The sequence below is a fragment of the Bos indicus x Bos taurus genome, chromosome 23, assembly GCF_003369695.1.
Source record: "Bos indicus x Bos taurus breed Angus x Brahman F1 hybrid chromosome 23, Bos_hybrid_MaternalHap_v2.0, whole genome shotgun sequence".
NCBI lineage: Eukaryota > Metazoa > Chordata > Mammalia > Artiodactyla > Bovidae > Bos > Bos indicus x Bos taurus.
The window spans coordinates 12773667-12790136 of NC_040098.1; the positions used below are offsets into that span (position 1 = coordinate 12773667).

Genomic DNA, 16470 nt, shown 5'->3' on the forward strand with positions numbered 1-16470 from the left:
GACGAAAGCACTTCTGCCAATTACCCCCCACACTTTGGTCCCCTAATTTGATGATGTCCTGAACTTTTAGGTTTTCTCTGAGCTTTCGGCCAATTGAGTGGGCACTTTATAGGAAATGGTTCAAGGGTTCTTCACAAAGAAACTTTGGGAACTAAAAATGAAGAGTTAGCAGCCAGCTAGGAAGATAATACAGAGAAGGCAATGGCAACCCACTCCAGTACTCTTGCCTGGAAAATCCTATGGACGGAGGAGCCCGGTGGGCTGCAGTCCATGGGGTTGCGAAGAGTCGGACACGACTGAGCGACTTCCCTTTCACTTTTCACTTTCATGCATTGGAGAAGGAAATGGCAACCCACTCCAGTGTTCTTGCCTGGAGAATCCCAGGGACGGGGGAGCCTGGTGGGCTGCCATCTATGGGGTCGCACAGAGTTGGACACGACTGAAGCAACTTAGCAGCAGCAGGAAGATAATAGGAGGAAGCAGATGAACACTGGGTCTTATTTCTTACAACTGCTGTGTAACAAAAAAGTTCACTGTGAGCTTCAGTGCCTTCAGGTGATTTGAGTGGTGATGGAGACGTTTCCCCAGGATAGCCTGATTAGGATGCCAATTCATATATGAGTCTCACATTGATAGAACAAATTATTGTGCTTTTGTATTCATTCAACAAATATTTATTGAATGCCAACCAAATATGCCCAGGGCATTATGTATATAGCAGTAAACAGACATGATCTTTGGAGAGGAGACAAATAAATATTTAATTATAAACTGTGAACAGTGCTGCAAAGGAAGAGAGTGCCACAGAAGATAAAAATGGAGTAACATAATTTTAATTGGTGCAGGGTATTAGTGAAGGCTTATTTGAGGGAGTGCCATTTAAATTTAGGCCTGAAATAGTTTAAATAGCAGTTCCTTTGTTGGAAAATTCTTGAACTTGTCCATTGTTCTATACGCTTTTCAATTTCAGGCTGCCCATTTATTCCTGTTTTGGTCTGTGGTAGACACCTTTTGGAATCTTTGCCAAGAATATCACTGATCTTCTTTGAGAACTGTAGGCTACAAGGGTGGGCCTCTAGCAGCCATGTTTGCATTACAAAGTAAAGAGCCCTGACTACATTACGCTCCACTGGCTAAAGGAGACTGTACGAGGAATAGACAATCTGTCATGATTTAGATCAATAAAGTTCTTTCTCCTGGGAAATGAGGTTTATAGATACTAATTAATCTCTGCAAGTTCTAAATTCTTGGCTATTTCCAATTTCTTTTTTAAAAAATATTTGGCTGCATTGGGTCTTAGTTGCAGCACTTAGGATCTGTGATCTTTGAGGCATACGGATTATTTAGTTGCAGCATGCAGGATCTCGTTTCCTGACCTAGGGATCGAACCCAGGGACCCTGAATTCGGAACACAGAGTCTTAGCCTCTGGACCACCGGGGAAGTCCCAATCTCTGTTAGTTCTTGAAATGACGATACGTAAGCTTGGACAGCCATGTTCTGGAAGCGAGGATATGTAAACGTGGACAGCCACGTTCTACTATGTTCCCAGAGAAGCAGTGAAGGCAAGTCTGCAAAGAAGCAGCAGCTCTGTAGAGAGAACAACATTTGACCAGGGAGAAAAAGAGATAATGAAGGAATACCTACTGGGCTTCATGCTGGTAAGTTAAATCATTGTTCCAGTCCTTCGTGAGATCTTGTTGCTCTCTGTGCCTTTGGGTTCTGTAAGATTATTTCCTTAATTTTTTTTTCTTTCACAAAGAAGTTTCAGTAGGTTTCTGTACTGGCAGACAAAAGAGCCTTGACTAAGAGTGACTTTTATCAGATTAGCTCTTTCATTCAACAAACACTGATTGAGTTTGCTGCAGTCCCACCGAGACTGGTGGAGCCCACAAGTCTACAGAACATGCACTAACAGAAAGGTATATATAGAAATAAAACAACAGTATTTGGTAATAAAATTAATCTAGGTAATACCCCACTTGGTTGTCGGTACATTAACAGCAATTTCTAAGAGCTAGTCCTTTTGGAGCTAGGTTTTGTGAGAACACACAGACATATAAATTTCCTAGGCCTATAATGGGGACTATCTGCGCAGAAGAAGGAGGGACCAATTCTGCCTGATCAGAGTACGGGAGACATAGAGGTAATAAATAAATGAAGGGGCAATAGAAGTGTGCTGGGTAACAGAGGAAGGGGCAGAGGGGAGTAGGAGGGACAGAGCCTTAGGAAATGCCTGGTACATACTGGGTACTTAATAAATGCTTGTTAAATTGAATAACTGGCAAACATACAGGTAGACAAGCAGTTTGTAAGATGACAATCATGTTTTACATAAAAATTTCCTTTTGCTTTTAGGTTTTTTTTCCCCCACATACAATAGAAAGTTGTCAAGATGCTAACAGCAAGAGTCCCACTTAATCTCAGTTTGTTAAACTCAAAGGCTGTAAATCTTTCATGAATGTGGCAATTTTATGTCAGTTTAAGTGAAGATTTAAGGAAACACAAGCTCACTGATAGCTAGATGTGCCAAATGACTTCATCCACTCTATAGGCTTTTGACAGAAATATTTATTGAAGTCTTGTGAAAATCCACAAAGTCGAAACTAAATATTAAGCAAAATAAATCACCATTTCATTTGGGGAGTACTTTGGCTTTAAGTGGTTTGATTTTTGCAATAACTGTTTTTATCAGTAAGAGCCTGTTTAGGAGGAATGCTAAACCAAGTGGGATCCTTGCTATTTACGAGATAGGAGGTAGGTGGGCCCCTAAGATCTCTCTTCAGGCCCGCTCACTGATGTCTCTCCCAGATTATTAGAAGTCAGAAGACGCAACAAGAACCTTAATAAGTCCACAGAGCATGCACAAACAAAACGGGCATTTCATACCAGTGCTGTGAGCGAGGGAGCTCAGTGCTGTCGGACACGACTGAGCAACTTCCTTTCATGCACTGGAGAAGGAAATGGCAACCCACTCCAGTTCTTGCCTGGAGAATCCCAGGGACAGGGGAGCCTGGTGGGCTGCCGTCTATGGGGTCGCACAGAGTCAGACACGACTGAAGCGACTTAGCAGCAGCAGCACTGAACTTAAAATAATTGTGACTATTTAGAAAACTTTAATTGGTGAGGGGCAGGAGGGGACAGCAAGCAACGTCTGTTTACAATAGGGTTTGTGGTTGTTAACTGGCAAGCCCTCCTCCTCTCTGTGCCAGGAAAAGGGGTTCAAGGCCCCTGTGAATGGTCTTCAAGTCCGCCTGTGAACATGCTGAACTGTGAGAAAAGAAAACAAGGGGAAAAAAAAAAAAAAAGACAGGAAGCCTCCCAGGGACTGAGAAGTTCGCCCATAAGGGCCTCAGCTTTGGGTCATTTCTCCAGATCTGGTGGAAATTTGCTCCTTGTTGAAATTAGTCATCAATAATTACCTTCTGCTCACGACTGGCTGAAACTTAGAATGGGTTCAGGATTAAGAGACAATGAGCGCTAAAGGACTCGTTTTTTTAGTGGCTCAAACTTTGTGGTCACTTCCCAAATTTCCATCACTGATTTGGCCATAGTTCCCCTCCGAAAACCAAAATGTCCACTCCAGTAAGAACAGACGCTGTCCTCGCTTCGGCAAAGGGAGTGAACTCGTGTCTCTAAGGCTGGGGACACCGATAGGCATAGAAGAGCACGGAATCTGACCCAGACACTACCCTCTTGCTCCCTCTCCATTGCTGGTGCGGAGGAGAGGAGGGACATTCCCAAAAGTTTACCGCTGCCAAAGGGAGACCAGTTCTCCAGGTGGAACAGGAAGAGTGAGCTTGGGTGTAGGAGATCTAGGAAGAGAGATTTTTTCAGGGGTTAGCAGTTCACTGAGAAATGCCCCCCGACATCTCCCAGGGGCAGGAGAGCAGGGTCCATGCACCTCTCGGCTAGCTGAAGACCCCGACGGCCCCAAGAAGACCGAGCCCCACTTCCGGGTTTGGAAACGCTCCTCCGAGCCCCTCCCCGGTCCGGCTTACGGGGTCTCCGGGCGCATGCGCGATGCTCGGCCGCCGCTCCGGGACCGGCCCAACTTACCCTTAAACAACTAGTCTGCTCCTCCCCCCTCCTCGCTTGGGGCGTACCACTCCCGTTTCGCGGGAGGCAACGTGCCCCAGAGTACTCAGCAGCGTGCTTTCCCCTTCTTCACGGGGCGGGGGAAGGTTAAGTTTCCCTCAGACCTTAAAAGTCCCGAAAGATACGAAAGCCACCGAGGCCTGTCGTCGAGTGACAGCCCCGCGGTCTCGGCTCTGCCCACGGCCCCGTCCTCTTCCTTTGAGGAGCTGAACAAAGTGGCACGCCCGGCGCCCAGCTGATCAGCTGCCGGGCTCCGGCGGCGGCTCCCCTCACCCCCCCGGGCGAGACCATTGTGTGACTCCTCGGGAGGGGTGCTCAAGGCGGGGAGGGGGCGGAGCGGCCATTGTCCGGTCAGCGCAGCCTCCGGGGGAGGGGAGGGTGTTACGGAGCGAGCGGGGCCGCGGCTTTCACAGCGGCCGCTGCTACGCCGGAGCCGGCGGGGGGGGCCTGAGGTCCTTCCCAGCGCCGCCGCACGGGACATCGCTGTGGCTGGGAGCGGCGGTGGGAACTGCCGAGGGCGCCGGGTCTTCCCTCCTCCCCGCCCCGCGGTCCTCGGTTCACCCGCACGCCCCACCTCCTCAGCTCCCCTCCCTCTTACTCTCCGCGCCTCCTCCCCGGCCTCCCCCCACCCCCACCCCCTGTCTCCGCAGGCCGAGTGGTGCGGCCCGCCTCCAGCTGACCGGCCTGGAATCCCGGCTCGGAGCCCCGGACTCGCGCCCGCCCGCTCCCTTCCCCTCCCCCCGCCCTGAGCCCCCCGACGCCGCCGCCGCCGCCTCCTTCGAGCGGGGCCCAGGCCCAGCCGCTGCCACCGCTGCCGCCGCCGAGCTCCGCCGCCGCCGCCGCCGCCGCCGCCGAGCACCATGGGAGACGCTGGGAGCGAGCGCAGCAAAGCGCCCAGTCTGCCGCCTCGCTGTCCCTGCGGCTTCTGGGGGTGAGTGCCCTGCCGGGTGGGGGCGGGGGCCGGGGCGCGGGCGCCGGAGCTGCCAGGGCAGGCCTCGGGGCCCGGGGAGGCCGGAACCCTCGGGCTGGGCCCAGGCCGGGCCTGCAGGGAGGGGCTCCAGGTTCGGGAGAGCTGGGGGGTGCGGTGGGCCGAGAAGGCCCTGCCTGGGGTGCGCTGCCACCCTCGGGGACTCGCCTGCTGGAGGCTCGGGCCGAAAGGGGCCTCCCGGGCCACGGGTGAGGGGGGCAGGGCCGCGGGAAGGGTGAGGGGGCGGCATTGGCACCTTCGGCTGGAGCTGGGGGTGCCCCCTTTCCTCGGCTTTTGGAGGCCGGTCCTTCCTTCCCTCCTTGGTCTTGAGTTGGTGCCCCCAGGAACCGGGAGGGTATTTCCTCTGACTTTTTCACCTCCCCTCCTCCCTGTCCCCCAGAGACTTGCATCATCACTTCCTAAATTATATCCTAGTCCCATTTGCTTTTAGGAAGCTGTTCACACGTCACCCATTTTAAAAAGTTGAGCCCAGAACCCAGGCTTGGGTAAAGTTACAAGACTCTTGAGGTCTCTCACCTTCATTCAAAACACGTTTCAGAAGATCTGTAAGATTTCCTTGTCAAAAACAAAAAACAAAAAACAACAAACCTCAAGTCAGCTTGACTTAGGAACGTGAGAGCCTGTATGCTTAATTGGCTCAAATTCTCTTCCATTTCTTTTTTTAATGATAGAAATGTTCACCTTGGCCAGCTTATATTATTATTTGGCCATCCTGTGTTAGAGTGAAAATGTATGAGGTGGGAAGTCAACTTTACCACCTGTAATTACAGTTTAAGTTCTTGTTACACTTGGAGTTTTAAGGATTGCCACCCGTTTTACCCGACAGGTGCTTCCATTATAACTCATGACTCTAGGTCTATTGGAAAGAAACTGGAGACCTTGAAAGCCAACTTTTGTGATTTAGCTTTTTTATTTTCCAAAGATTCAGTATATTCGAAGGTGCGTAGAGGCAGTAAGGAAATGATTATTTCTTGTGAGAGCATTTTGGAAAGATGTATTGAAGATATATCTTTACTGTCTTTCAGATCCTAGGGATGATTGAAGTAGAAATTAAGGCTATGATTTTTGGGAGTGCAGAGATAAATTAGAAAGTGGATCTTAATGTAGATTACTGTGGAGTTTGTAATCAAAGGTTATGACCAAAAAAAAAAAAAATCGATTCTCATTTCCTCATCTTTCTGCCTTTTGTTTCACAGAAATTTCCTGCTGAAAGGATATTAGCGAAAAATAAGTTATGGTATTACCAAAAGTTCTGAAGATGTGAAAATATCTTAGGTTTTGTAGTCTCCCCGTCTTTTTGACTTGAAAATAATAATGGTGTTGTCTGCTAAGTACTTTCATAGGCTGTCTAATTCCCACAAAAACCTAAGTGGGAAGCATTCTCTATATATAGCTGGGGAAACTGAGGCTTTATTTACAGATGGGAAGCTTCCTTTTGCATTCAGGGATTTCAGGGTGGAGCTGGTGAGCTCTTTAGAGTGCTTAGTACCATCACGTTTATGACATCAGTCTGCTGCCCTGGAAAAATCTGGTGTCACAAGCCTCAGATTGTAACTCATAAGAAGACATGTGGCTCAAAGAAAGTAGCTGCCAGTGGCAGCTAATGCCCAGGATGTATCAGGTCTATTTCCTGGCAACACGTTTATGTCCTTGGGACCATTATTATAAGTGGAACCCTTAATAAAAGATCTATGTCAGGACTTAGAAACTGAGCAAGGTTCTGAGTAATGCAAGGCGAGTTTGGTGGTAGAGAGGAATAGTTAGTTACACTCATACCAGACTTGTCCGAGAAGCAACCAGAGCTGCTTTTTTGGTACTTTCATTATGATACTTTTTATGAACTACAGTTTGCCTAATAGGAATTTGTTATTTGTTGTTAAGTCACTAAGTTGTGTCCAACTTTTTTGCAACCCCATGGACTGTATGTAGCCTGCCAGGCTCCTCTGTCCATGGGATTTCCCAGGCAAGAATGCTGGAGTGGGTTGCTGTTTCCTTTTCCAGGGGATCTTCCTGACCCAGGAATCAAACCCTAGTTTCCTGCTTTGCAGATGGATTCTTTATTACTGAACCACCAAGGAAGAACTAACAGGAGTTGGAAAAAAACTAATATATTTATGATGAAAGGTGTTCTTTTTAATGTATAATGTTTTAACCTTTCCTAAACGCATTTGTAGTTTGCACTTTATACGAAAGTATAAGGAAATTGCTGCCTAGATTCCATTATATCATGACTGACTTGGGACATGTTTCCCTTATTTATGGGCTGCATTCATATTAAGTTACATTCATTAAGTAAACTTAGAATGTATTTAGCAAATATTTGAGCGGCTCTGGTACAATAGACAAGAGGAGCACTGGCACTGTTCTCTGGGAGCAAGGGGCATAGAATAGTGAAACACTAGTTACAGTGAGTGTATTCGGCTTGGTGTAGGGTGCATTAGACACATTGGAAAAGACCCTGATGCTGGGAAAGATTGAAGGCAGGAGGGGAAGGGGACTACAGAGGATGAGATGGTTGGATGGCATCACCGACTCAATGGACATGAGTTTAAGCAAGCTTCGGGAGTTGGTGATGGACAGGGAAGCCTGGCGTGCTACAGTCCATGGGGTTGCAGAGTCAGACAAGACTGAGCAACTGAACTGAGGGTGTATTGGAAGGGGCACCTACTACAGTTGAAGAAGAGATAGAGGAAGCTAGCCTGGAGGGTGTTGCCCAGCCTAGACCTGTAGGAAGATTAAGAGAGAATGGAAATAGAAGAGTGATTTCTTTTAGGTAGAGGGGATAGCATGGGTGAAGGACTGAATGTTAGGGCACTACAAATTTGAGGAGCTGAAAGTTCATTGTAGAGGATTGGTAGATTGTGAAGACAGGTCAGCCGGAAACGTGGCTGAAGTGATGAGAGCAGTTAGTGACACAGGGCTCCATAGGTGATGCTTTAGACTTTGGATTTTTGTCCTGAGTGCACTGGGGAGCTGTCGAAGAACTTTGAGTGGGTTGTGAGGTGACTTCTTTAATGTGAAAGATGATTGGATGATCTTGAGAGTTGCCTGGGTATGTGGGTATGATTGTGTGTGTGAGAGAGAGAATGCGGTGTCTGTGTGTTTGTGGCGTGTTGCCAAGTCCAGAGGTACAGAAGACTGGGGAGAAGGTGTGTCTGTGAGCCAGGGAGAGTGGAGACACGCCACTGAGGAGGCCTCTTGGCTTTTCCCTTCATGAACATGAAGGTGAGGGTGTTGTAAAAACTTTAGTCAGCATTGCACTCTTTGGAAGCCACAGGTCTATAAAGTCAGCTAGCCAGGGCCCACACCCAGCCCTTTGCAGAGGAGCCTCTTAGCAGAATGTTCTGGCATTAACTGACTAAGGCAGTTCCTTTAGGACTGCTCTTCTCTCCAGTGACTTAGGGTGTAGGATTTGCTGCCCAGCATTATCCACTCAGGACACCAGTCAGGTGGGGTTGGTTGAAATAGAGCTTTCAGGTGGGTCTTGTGGTAATGCAGTTAGGAAGGAGAATGCCAGGAGGAGCAGCAGTGCAAATATGTTAGTGCTTGGAACACATTCTGTTTCTAGTTTTGTATTGTGAAATTGTGTGGAGGTAATTAAGTTACTGTGTTACAGAGAGACTGGTGGGAAGCTTTGCTACCTTGCAAACTGTTGAAGGTTTACCTCTTTATAAAATTTGGAAGATGTTTGTGTAGCTCATAAATGTTTTCAGAGTTAATGACCATAAACAATTTTTTCCCTGAAAATTTTTAGTGAAATACAAGCATGAGCATTTTCTTGGCTTATTTTAGGCATTCAGTAATCATGCAGAAATCAGGCTAGTTTATGATTGTCAAATCTGAAATGAAATAGTCAATTGGTGCATTTTCTTCAGTTGAAATACAGATATATGTAAAAGCACTTTTAAATTATATAGATATAAGTGGTATTTGTTGAAACAGTGTACTGAGGGATATAGAGTCTTCACAAATATTTTCAAAAGTTGTTCAAAGAGTAGACCTAGAATATTATATAAAAAAAAAAGGAAGAAAAGAAGATACTGAGTGTATTATAGGTTAATAGAAAGGATAATTAATTAGGATGGGGAAAGGTGGACTTTTTTCCCCTAATTCTACTTATTAAGTATAAATATCTAATTAAAACTATTGATATTCTGCCTTTACAATTGGAGACAGTCTGAATCACAGTGTTATTTAATGGCAGCTTTGAGAAGTATGGTTTTTTTTTTTTGTAAGGAAATTTAAAGTATGGTAGATATAAATGATCAGTCAGATATTTAGGGAATAATGGAGTGTTTTAGATACGGGATTTATTTGGTAAGAGTCTCATTGTTTTGATAAAAAGACATTCATGATTTATTTTCTAATGAATCATGTCATAAATTACATGGGTACATTTTCTTTAGGGAAATAGATTTTATTAGCGTTTCATGTTTGTGATCTATTCTGTTGAGAGGCATTTTACTTACCAACTAAATCTGCTAAATAATGATGAATTTTAAATAAAGATGGGGTTAGAGCAGAGATCAAGAGTAATCTTAAAAAATAAATTCTGTTGCTGAATTGGTTACTAGTAGAAAGTTGATTCAGCCAAGACACTGACTAGTTAGATTAAACAGAGGTTACTTATTTTTATTATTTCTTTTATGGTCTCTGAGACCAGGCTTTGGGAGTTGGTATAGAACTCTGCTTCTGTCACTCTGTGAGTTATCTGCCAAGTATGCTTGCTCCTGGCAGTGTGTGGCCCTCTCGCTCACATTCATTTTTGATTTTTCAGTTTGTCTTCCACTTGGAACATGTTGCCACGCTTCACCCAGCTTAACCTGGGCTTTTAAATTCCATGTGAACACAGCATGATTCAGTAGTTAATCAGTAGAATGTTCATTCCAGTGATGTCACTAATTATCCATTTGATTAGAAAACCCCTCTTTAAACATTCTCTTAAACACAAAGCAGCTCATTTGTGCAGTTTTATTTATTTTAAATTTTTTTAGGGCTTCTCTGGTGGCTCAGTGGTAGAGAAGCTGCCTGCCATTGCAGGAGATGCAGGTTGGATCCGTGGGTCGGGAAGATCCCCTCGAGAAGGAAATGGCAACCCACTCCAGTATTCTTGCCTGGGAAGTCTCATAGACCTGGTGGGCTATGGTCCATGGGATTACAAAAGAGTTAGACATGACTTAGCGACTAAGAAACAACAACAGACTTCTTAAAACAAGATTTTATGTTTATAGAGCAGTTCTAGGTTCAGAGCAAAACTGAGAGTAAGGTACAGAGATTTCCCATATACCCCTTGCTCCATCCATGCACAGCCTCCCTTGTTATCAGCGTCTCCACCACAGTGGTGTGCTTATAACAGTGATGAATCTACTTCGACAAGTCTTTGTCACCAAAGTCCATGGTATATGCTACAGTTCACTCTTGGTGGTGTACGGTTTATGGGTTTGGATGACTGTATAGTGACATGTGTCTATTATAGTGTATAGAGTAGTTTTCACTACTGTAAGGATCCTCTGTGCTCTACCTGTTCATTGCTCCCTCCTGCCATCCCCTGTCAACCACTCATCTTTTTACTTTCTCTGTAGTTTTGCCTTTTATAGATGTCATATAGTTGGAATCATGCAGTAGGTAGCCTTCTCAGGTTGGTTTCTTTCACTTAAAATATGTATTTAGGTTCTTCATGTCTTTTTGTGGCTTGATAGCTCTTTTTTTTTTTTTTACAGCACTTAAAAGGTTCGATTGTCTGGAGGTATCAGTTTATCCATTCACCTACTGAAGGACATCTTGGTTACTTTTAAGTGTTGACAATTACAGATATAGCTGCTATCAGTATCCGCGTGCAGGTTTTTGTGGACATCAGTTTTCAGCTCCTTTGGGTAAATGTCAGGGAGTCACGCAGTTTTACTCTGCATCTTTTGAATTTTGTGTGCATCTGAAGATGGAAAATGATTTAAATGAAGTATCGTGTGTGTGTGTGCGCGCTCACATGTGCTCATTTATGTCTGACTGTTTGTGATGCTGTGGACTGTGGTCCACCAGGCGGCTCTCTTCATAGGATTTTCCTGAATAATCCTGAATACTGGAGTAGGTTGCCATTTTCTCCTCTAGGAGATCTTCCCAACCCAGGGATTGAACCTTTGTCTCTTGCGTTTCCAACATTGGCAAGCAAATTCTTTACCACTGCACCACTTCGGAAGCCCGTTTACTGTCAGTATGTTTATCTATCTGTTTGCCCCATTTTCCTGAATACATTTAAGGTATCCAGAAAATACAAAATTTGCCCTTTGATGTGATAGATGGATCACAGGGAGATAATTTTTTTTTTTTTTTTTAATGAAACCATGGTCTTTGTTTACATTGTTTTGAGTCAATGGCTTTTTAGAGTTAGATCCAGTTAACAATATAGGACATAATGCTTTTTTTGGTATAATCCTTTTCTCCTCCCCATTCACTACTCTCACTTCGCCCGTTCCCCCCCCCCCCCCCAAAAAAAAAGGCAGACCCAATTTTTTGTCTGGTGAAAAGTTTTGACTAAAAATCTCTTTCATAGTCCTTAATTGGGTATTAAAGTTAACATTAGCTTTCATAAATTAACCAGAAACTAGAAAAATCAGAGGGCTAAGAATTCTTTGAATATATAGAGTTCTTTAAAAAAAAAAAAACCCTGTGTATTAAATATTTATGGAGGGCAGAGTATGAAGAGGGTGAGAGCTAATATTATTTGAATTTATTAGGTCATGAGGAGGTTGTGTCTGTGCAAACTGATGCAAAGTTTTGAGCTACCACAATAATTAATGATCAAGATTGAAGTTAAACATTCTTTTTCTTTTTGAAAAAAGGTTAAGTTCAGTATCTAAACAAACCCACATGTAGGAAGTTGGCCAGTCACAACTCAAAACTTTTATTAATATAATTTTAATGAGACACTTAAATTGTTCAGATTCAGCCTTGTTGTGGGACATTGTGCCAGAGTGGTTTGCAAAAGAAAGCCTTCATTCCACCTGGGTGGATGACTGATATCATTCTGTTCTGCTAGGGGGTTTGATAAACAGGCTGATCCTGCTTTGGGCTGGGTCCCTAGGTAACAAAATTATGTTGTTGAATGAGATAATAAGGAAGAAATTTTCTGTGTGTTTAATGCAGAAGGGAAGTTAAAGAGCTTCATTTGAAGTTTTTAATAATCAGAATCTAAGACTGTATTTTAGAATTGTGTGTCCAGGATGGTAGCCACTAGCTACATATAGCTATTAAAATTCATACTAATTAAAATTAAATAAAAATTCAATTTTCAGTTATACTAGCTGTATTTTAAGTAATATTTTTCAATAACTGGTGGTTACCCCATTGGGGAACACAAATACGGAACACTTTATCCTCCTGAAAAGTTCTGTTGGATAATGTTCTTCTAGAATGTTGGCGTGAGAGGCAGCCAGGATTTTCAAGCCTGTTGTCTTTTGTTCTAGTTTTATTAAGATAAAACTAGAACTTTATTAAGATAAACTTGACTTTCAAGTGTATTTACTTGTGAGTTCTTTAGATCCGTGTTTTCTCTCATATTCTAAGAATGTGAGGCTTGTTTAATTTAGCTCTTTTTCTTTTTCCAGCTCTAACATATTTTATTTCTAAAGGGAGAAGCACTGCTATTGTTAATTCAGATTAACAAAGGAAGTGCTCCTTTGATCATTTTTGGGAATTAAAATTTCAGTATAAGTTAGTCTATAATTTGAACTTTTTTTTCATGTTAGCTTTTGGGTCAGTCATCTTTGCCCCTTTCTTACCTTTATTAAACTGGCAACCTCAGAGGCCTATGCAGGGAGATGTTGGACTAATAGAGAATCTTTTTTTTTTCTCTTTAATGAGAATTTTTGAAGGTATGCACTTTGGACTGTGACTTTTGTAGATTCACAAGTGTGAATCTCATATGATAGCTTTTGATATGTGATCAGAGATAAATGCATTCGATTTTCTGATAAATTCAAGTCTCTATATTCAGAGGAAGGTGGAATGTGTATTGGATTATCCAGCAGCATTGGGCAAACCCACGCAGTGGACTGAGGAAATGGCACAAGATGAATGAAAATGTCATGTCATCCCTTGAGGCCCGGGGCAGAGCTGGACATCTGAAATTATGGCTGCAGCTGTTCACCAGAGGAAGGGAGAATGCAGTAGGAAGAAGATGTAGTACTAGCTAACTGCATCTGTTCATTCTACTGTACCAAGTGTCCTGTATCAGAAGACAGGTGCAGTTTTTTTACTAGGGCAGAAGAATGTTCTGGGAAAGATCATGGACCGCAACTGTGACCAGTCCGGTGTGGGGAGAAGGGAAGCAGGAGCAGACCACGCCGCAGAACCTCGGCAGTGGACAGGCTCTGTGTAGCCTCACTGCTGCCTCATTGAAGTCCTGGTAAAGAGTGAGGTTGGTGGTGGTGTACTTGGGACTTTTTGGGGAATACCTGTTCTAATTTCTTGCTGCTTAAGTGGAGTGATGTGAAGTAACAGTTATTCATGTCTTATCTGTCTCCTGGACTCACACACACCGGTAAGTTGAAGTGCATTTATATAAATAATCACACTCTTTTAGCCACACTTTTGGAAGAAGTATTTTAACCATTCAAAAGTATCGCATATACTCTTCCTGCAGTCAAGTTCTTGGGCCAGACGTGGTTTTCTTACATGTTTGTGCTGGTAACATTCCTGAACACAGTGTGGGAAGGTTCCTCTAGATTAATGGATACCTAACGGGAAGAATGGGGCAGGACTTTGGAGACTATGAATTGGGTGGGGGCTTTGCATATCAGTTAAATGGCACCCCACTCCAGTACTCTCGCCTGGAAAATCCCATGGACAGAGGAGCCTGGTAGGCTACAGTCCATAGGGTTGCAAAGAGTCAGACAAGACTGAGCGACTTCACTTTCACTTTCCATACTTTGACAGTCTCTGCCTATTTCAGGTCATTGTTTTTCAATTTCAACCCTTTTTGGAATATCTTATATAGATAGATGTGCTGGCAAAGTTCTCCTGAATTTTTTTCAGCATAATGAATGAGGCAAAATAGATGGAATAATATAATCATTCTTAACTGTGCAGGTGTGTATTAACCTGCAAGAAATAATAAACTGGAGGTGGGAAAAAGTGTGGTGTATTTCAGTGTATGTTTTTAGATTTAAGATTTTTTTGGTGTCTGTCCTAGCAATGGATGGACTGTATTCCTTTTCTTCAGATGTCATTGAAATCCAGAAAACCAGGTTTTTCAAGTCATTATGTTTGCATATAAAACTTTGCATGTTATACATTTTTATCTATTTTGCCTTTCCCTTTTAGTATAACACAAAACTGCTACTCACCTCTAAAAATAAAGGTGTTTTTTTGCATGTTGATCCACACAGATCCTTGCTTAGAGGACCTTTTGGTTTATTCCTTTGTTGATTGGGGGGACATAGTCATGTACTCTCTGAGGCCTATATTCCCTGGATCTGTATAGATCACTGTTAATTAGCTTTACCTGTTGTCCGTGTCGCTCCTTCTCCCACCCCGCAGTACTGTAGCACTTTCAAGATGTGTTTAAACTGTGCATTTTATTTGTAAAGCTAATCTTTGTTTTTGCCAAATGTGGGACAGGATCTAATGGAACAGTTGCTGTAACTTAAAGTGATAAAGATACAGTCTTATAAAAGTGTGGAGTGTTACATGGTGTACTCTAAGAGTCTCTTTGGGGGTTTGCAATCTGAATAATATCAGTATGTATTAATTTAGAAAATGATAGCCACAGAAAATTTTTTCTGTGGAAGTGTGTCCTTAAAGGCTGTATTTTTTTTCCTCTTTGGTTTTAAACTGTCTGGTGACTAGATATTTAGGATTCCATAGTTGAATGGTCCCCAGGTTTCCCCGAATAGTTTTCATTGTGGATAAATTACTTATATTGTATGTGTATTTGGTTGGAGTTAGGGACAGGAAGAATGGATTGTTCTGGTTTTGTGTTTAACTTTGGGATGCAGAAAACTCACTGGACAGATCTGTATCAGACACTGATTTGGAGGTGGGTTGGAAGAGTAAGGACACACAGAGTGGTCGGGGGGACTGGCTTGCAAGGGGATGAGGATGGGGAATATGTTAATCAGGAGTGAAGATGCTTTGTGGTCACCGACTTCTAGTCAAAATATGAGGTGACCACATTTGTAAGGTGTTGAGAAACTAATGTGAACAGGTGGTGTGGGTGAGATTAAAGAAAACATTCTGTTTTTTCTTCAAGTGTAGGGTGTGAGTCCCTAGGGGTCTTACAGGAAAGTGCTAAAGATCATAGGATGAGAGCTGTAGTGCAAATTCCAAACTAAAGTTAGTGGAAGTGGCAGCCGCTTTCAGCAGGATTGGTGTTCCATCTGTTAGAACTCTATCTTCTGCGAAGCCTCACAGTACCTTCTCAAAGGCGAGTACTTCGTGGTGTCTCTGCCTCAGGCCTTCGAGAGTCTGCTTTCTCTTATTATTGGTGTTGCCACAACCAAGTTCATGCCTTGGAGGTATTTTTCTTTTTCCTTTTCAACCTCAAGCCTGATGAGGAGAGTTCGATGTTTTGCTCATCTCCTGCTTTATTTGCTGTTCTTGGGGGAAGAAAATCACAGCCCTTCTATTTGAAAAGATTTTTCAAGAATATACATGGGGGAAATTACATTAAATTTTAAAGAATTGTAGTGTTGGTTGGGGGATAACACATTTTTTATTTGCTAAGAGGCCAAGGAAGGGCTCCTCTCTCATCCAGCCTGTTTGTTGTTTTGTCACTAAGTCGTGTCTGACTTTTGCTATCCCATGGACTGTAGCCCGCCAGGCTCCTCAGTCCATGGAATTTCCTAGGCAAGAGTACTGGAGTGCATTGCCATTTCCTTCTCCAGGGGATGTTCCTGTGCCAGGGGTCAAACCAGTGTCTCCTGCATTGGCAGGCGATGTTTTACCACTTAGCCACTGGGGAAGCCTTCATCCAACCTAGGCCCTTCCAAAATGCCTCCAAAGATGAAGGGCATGCTGATCTCTTATCTTCAGAAAACATCTGAGGTCAGTGGCTGGGTATGGCTTTGAAATCAAAGACCTGGTTTGAAAATTTGAGTTTATAACTTTCTGCTTGATTTTGGGTGGTTTACCTCTTTGCCTCTTTTTGTTTAAAAAAGAATATCCCAGAGTTGCTTTGATGTTTAGTGAACTAATGCCTGTCAAGCCCTTTGGCACAGTGCCCGACCAGGGTAGTTACATTTATTAAGGGCTAACTTCTCAGCCTTGAATGAAGGAGCATTGGTGGCAGATTAATAGATGCAGAACTGTCTTGCTTCAGCTGGCAGTTTGCATTTATGGTAATCTCCAGACCAGTTCCACATCGTTAGTTGATGAGGTTTCTGACTGGGCT

At 43.6% G+C, this 16470-nt stretch overlaps 1 protein-coding gene and 1 long non-coding RNA gene across 2 annotated transcripts in view; one reads left to right on the forward strand and one right to left on the reverse strand.

Annotated features, from left to right (window-relative positions):
• Positions 1–736: 736 nt before the first annotated feature.
• LOC113881197 lies at positions 737–4404 on the reverse strand. Its single transcript, XR_003507967.1, has 2 exons — positions 1646–4404; positions 737–1569 (listed from the first exon to the last, which is right to left on the reverse strand). It is a non-coding gene; the product is annotated as an uncharacterized LOC113881197 (long non-coding RNA).
• A 111-nt stretch (positions 4405–4515) lies between these two features.
• The window catches only part of ZFAND3 (zinc finger AN1-type containing 3), a 328471-nt gene continuing 316516 nt past the window's right edge, over positions 4516–16470 (forward strand). The window contains exon 1 of the mRNA XM_027524033.1: positions 4516–5027. Within this exon, the coding sequence (XP_027379834.1) occupies positions 4957–5027 (71 nt within the window). The 5' untranslated portion in view covers positions 4516–4956. The remainder of the gene's footprint in view (positions 5028–16470) is intronic.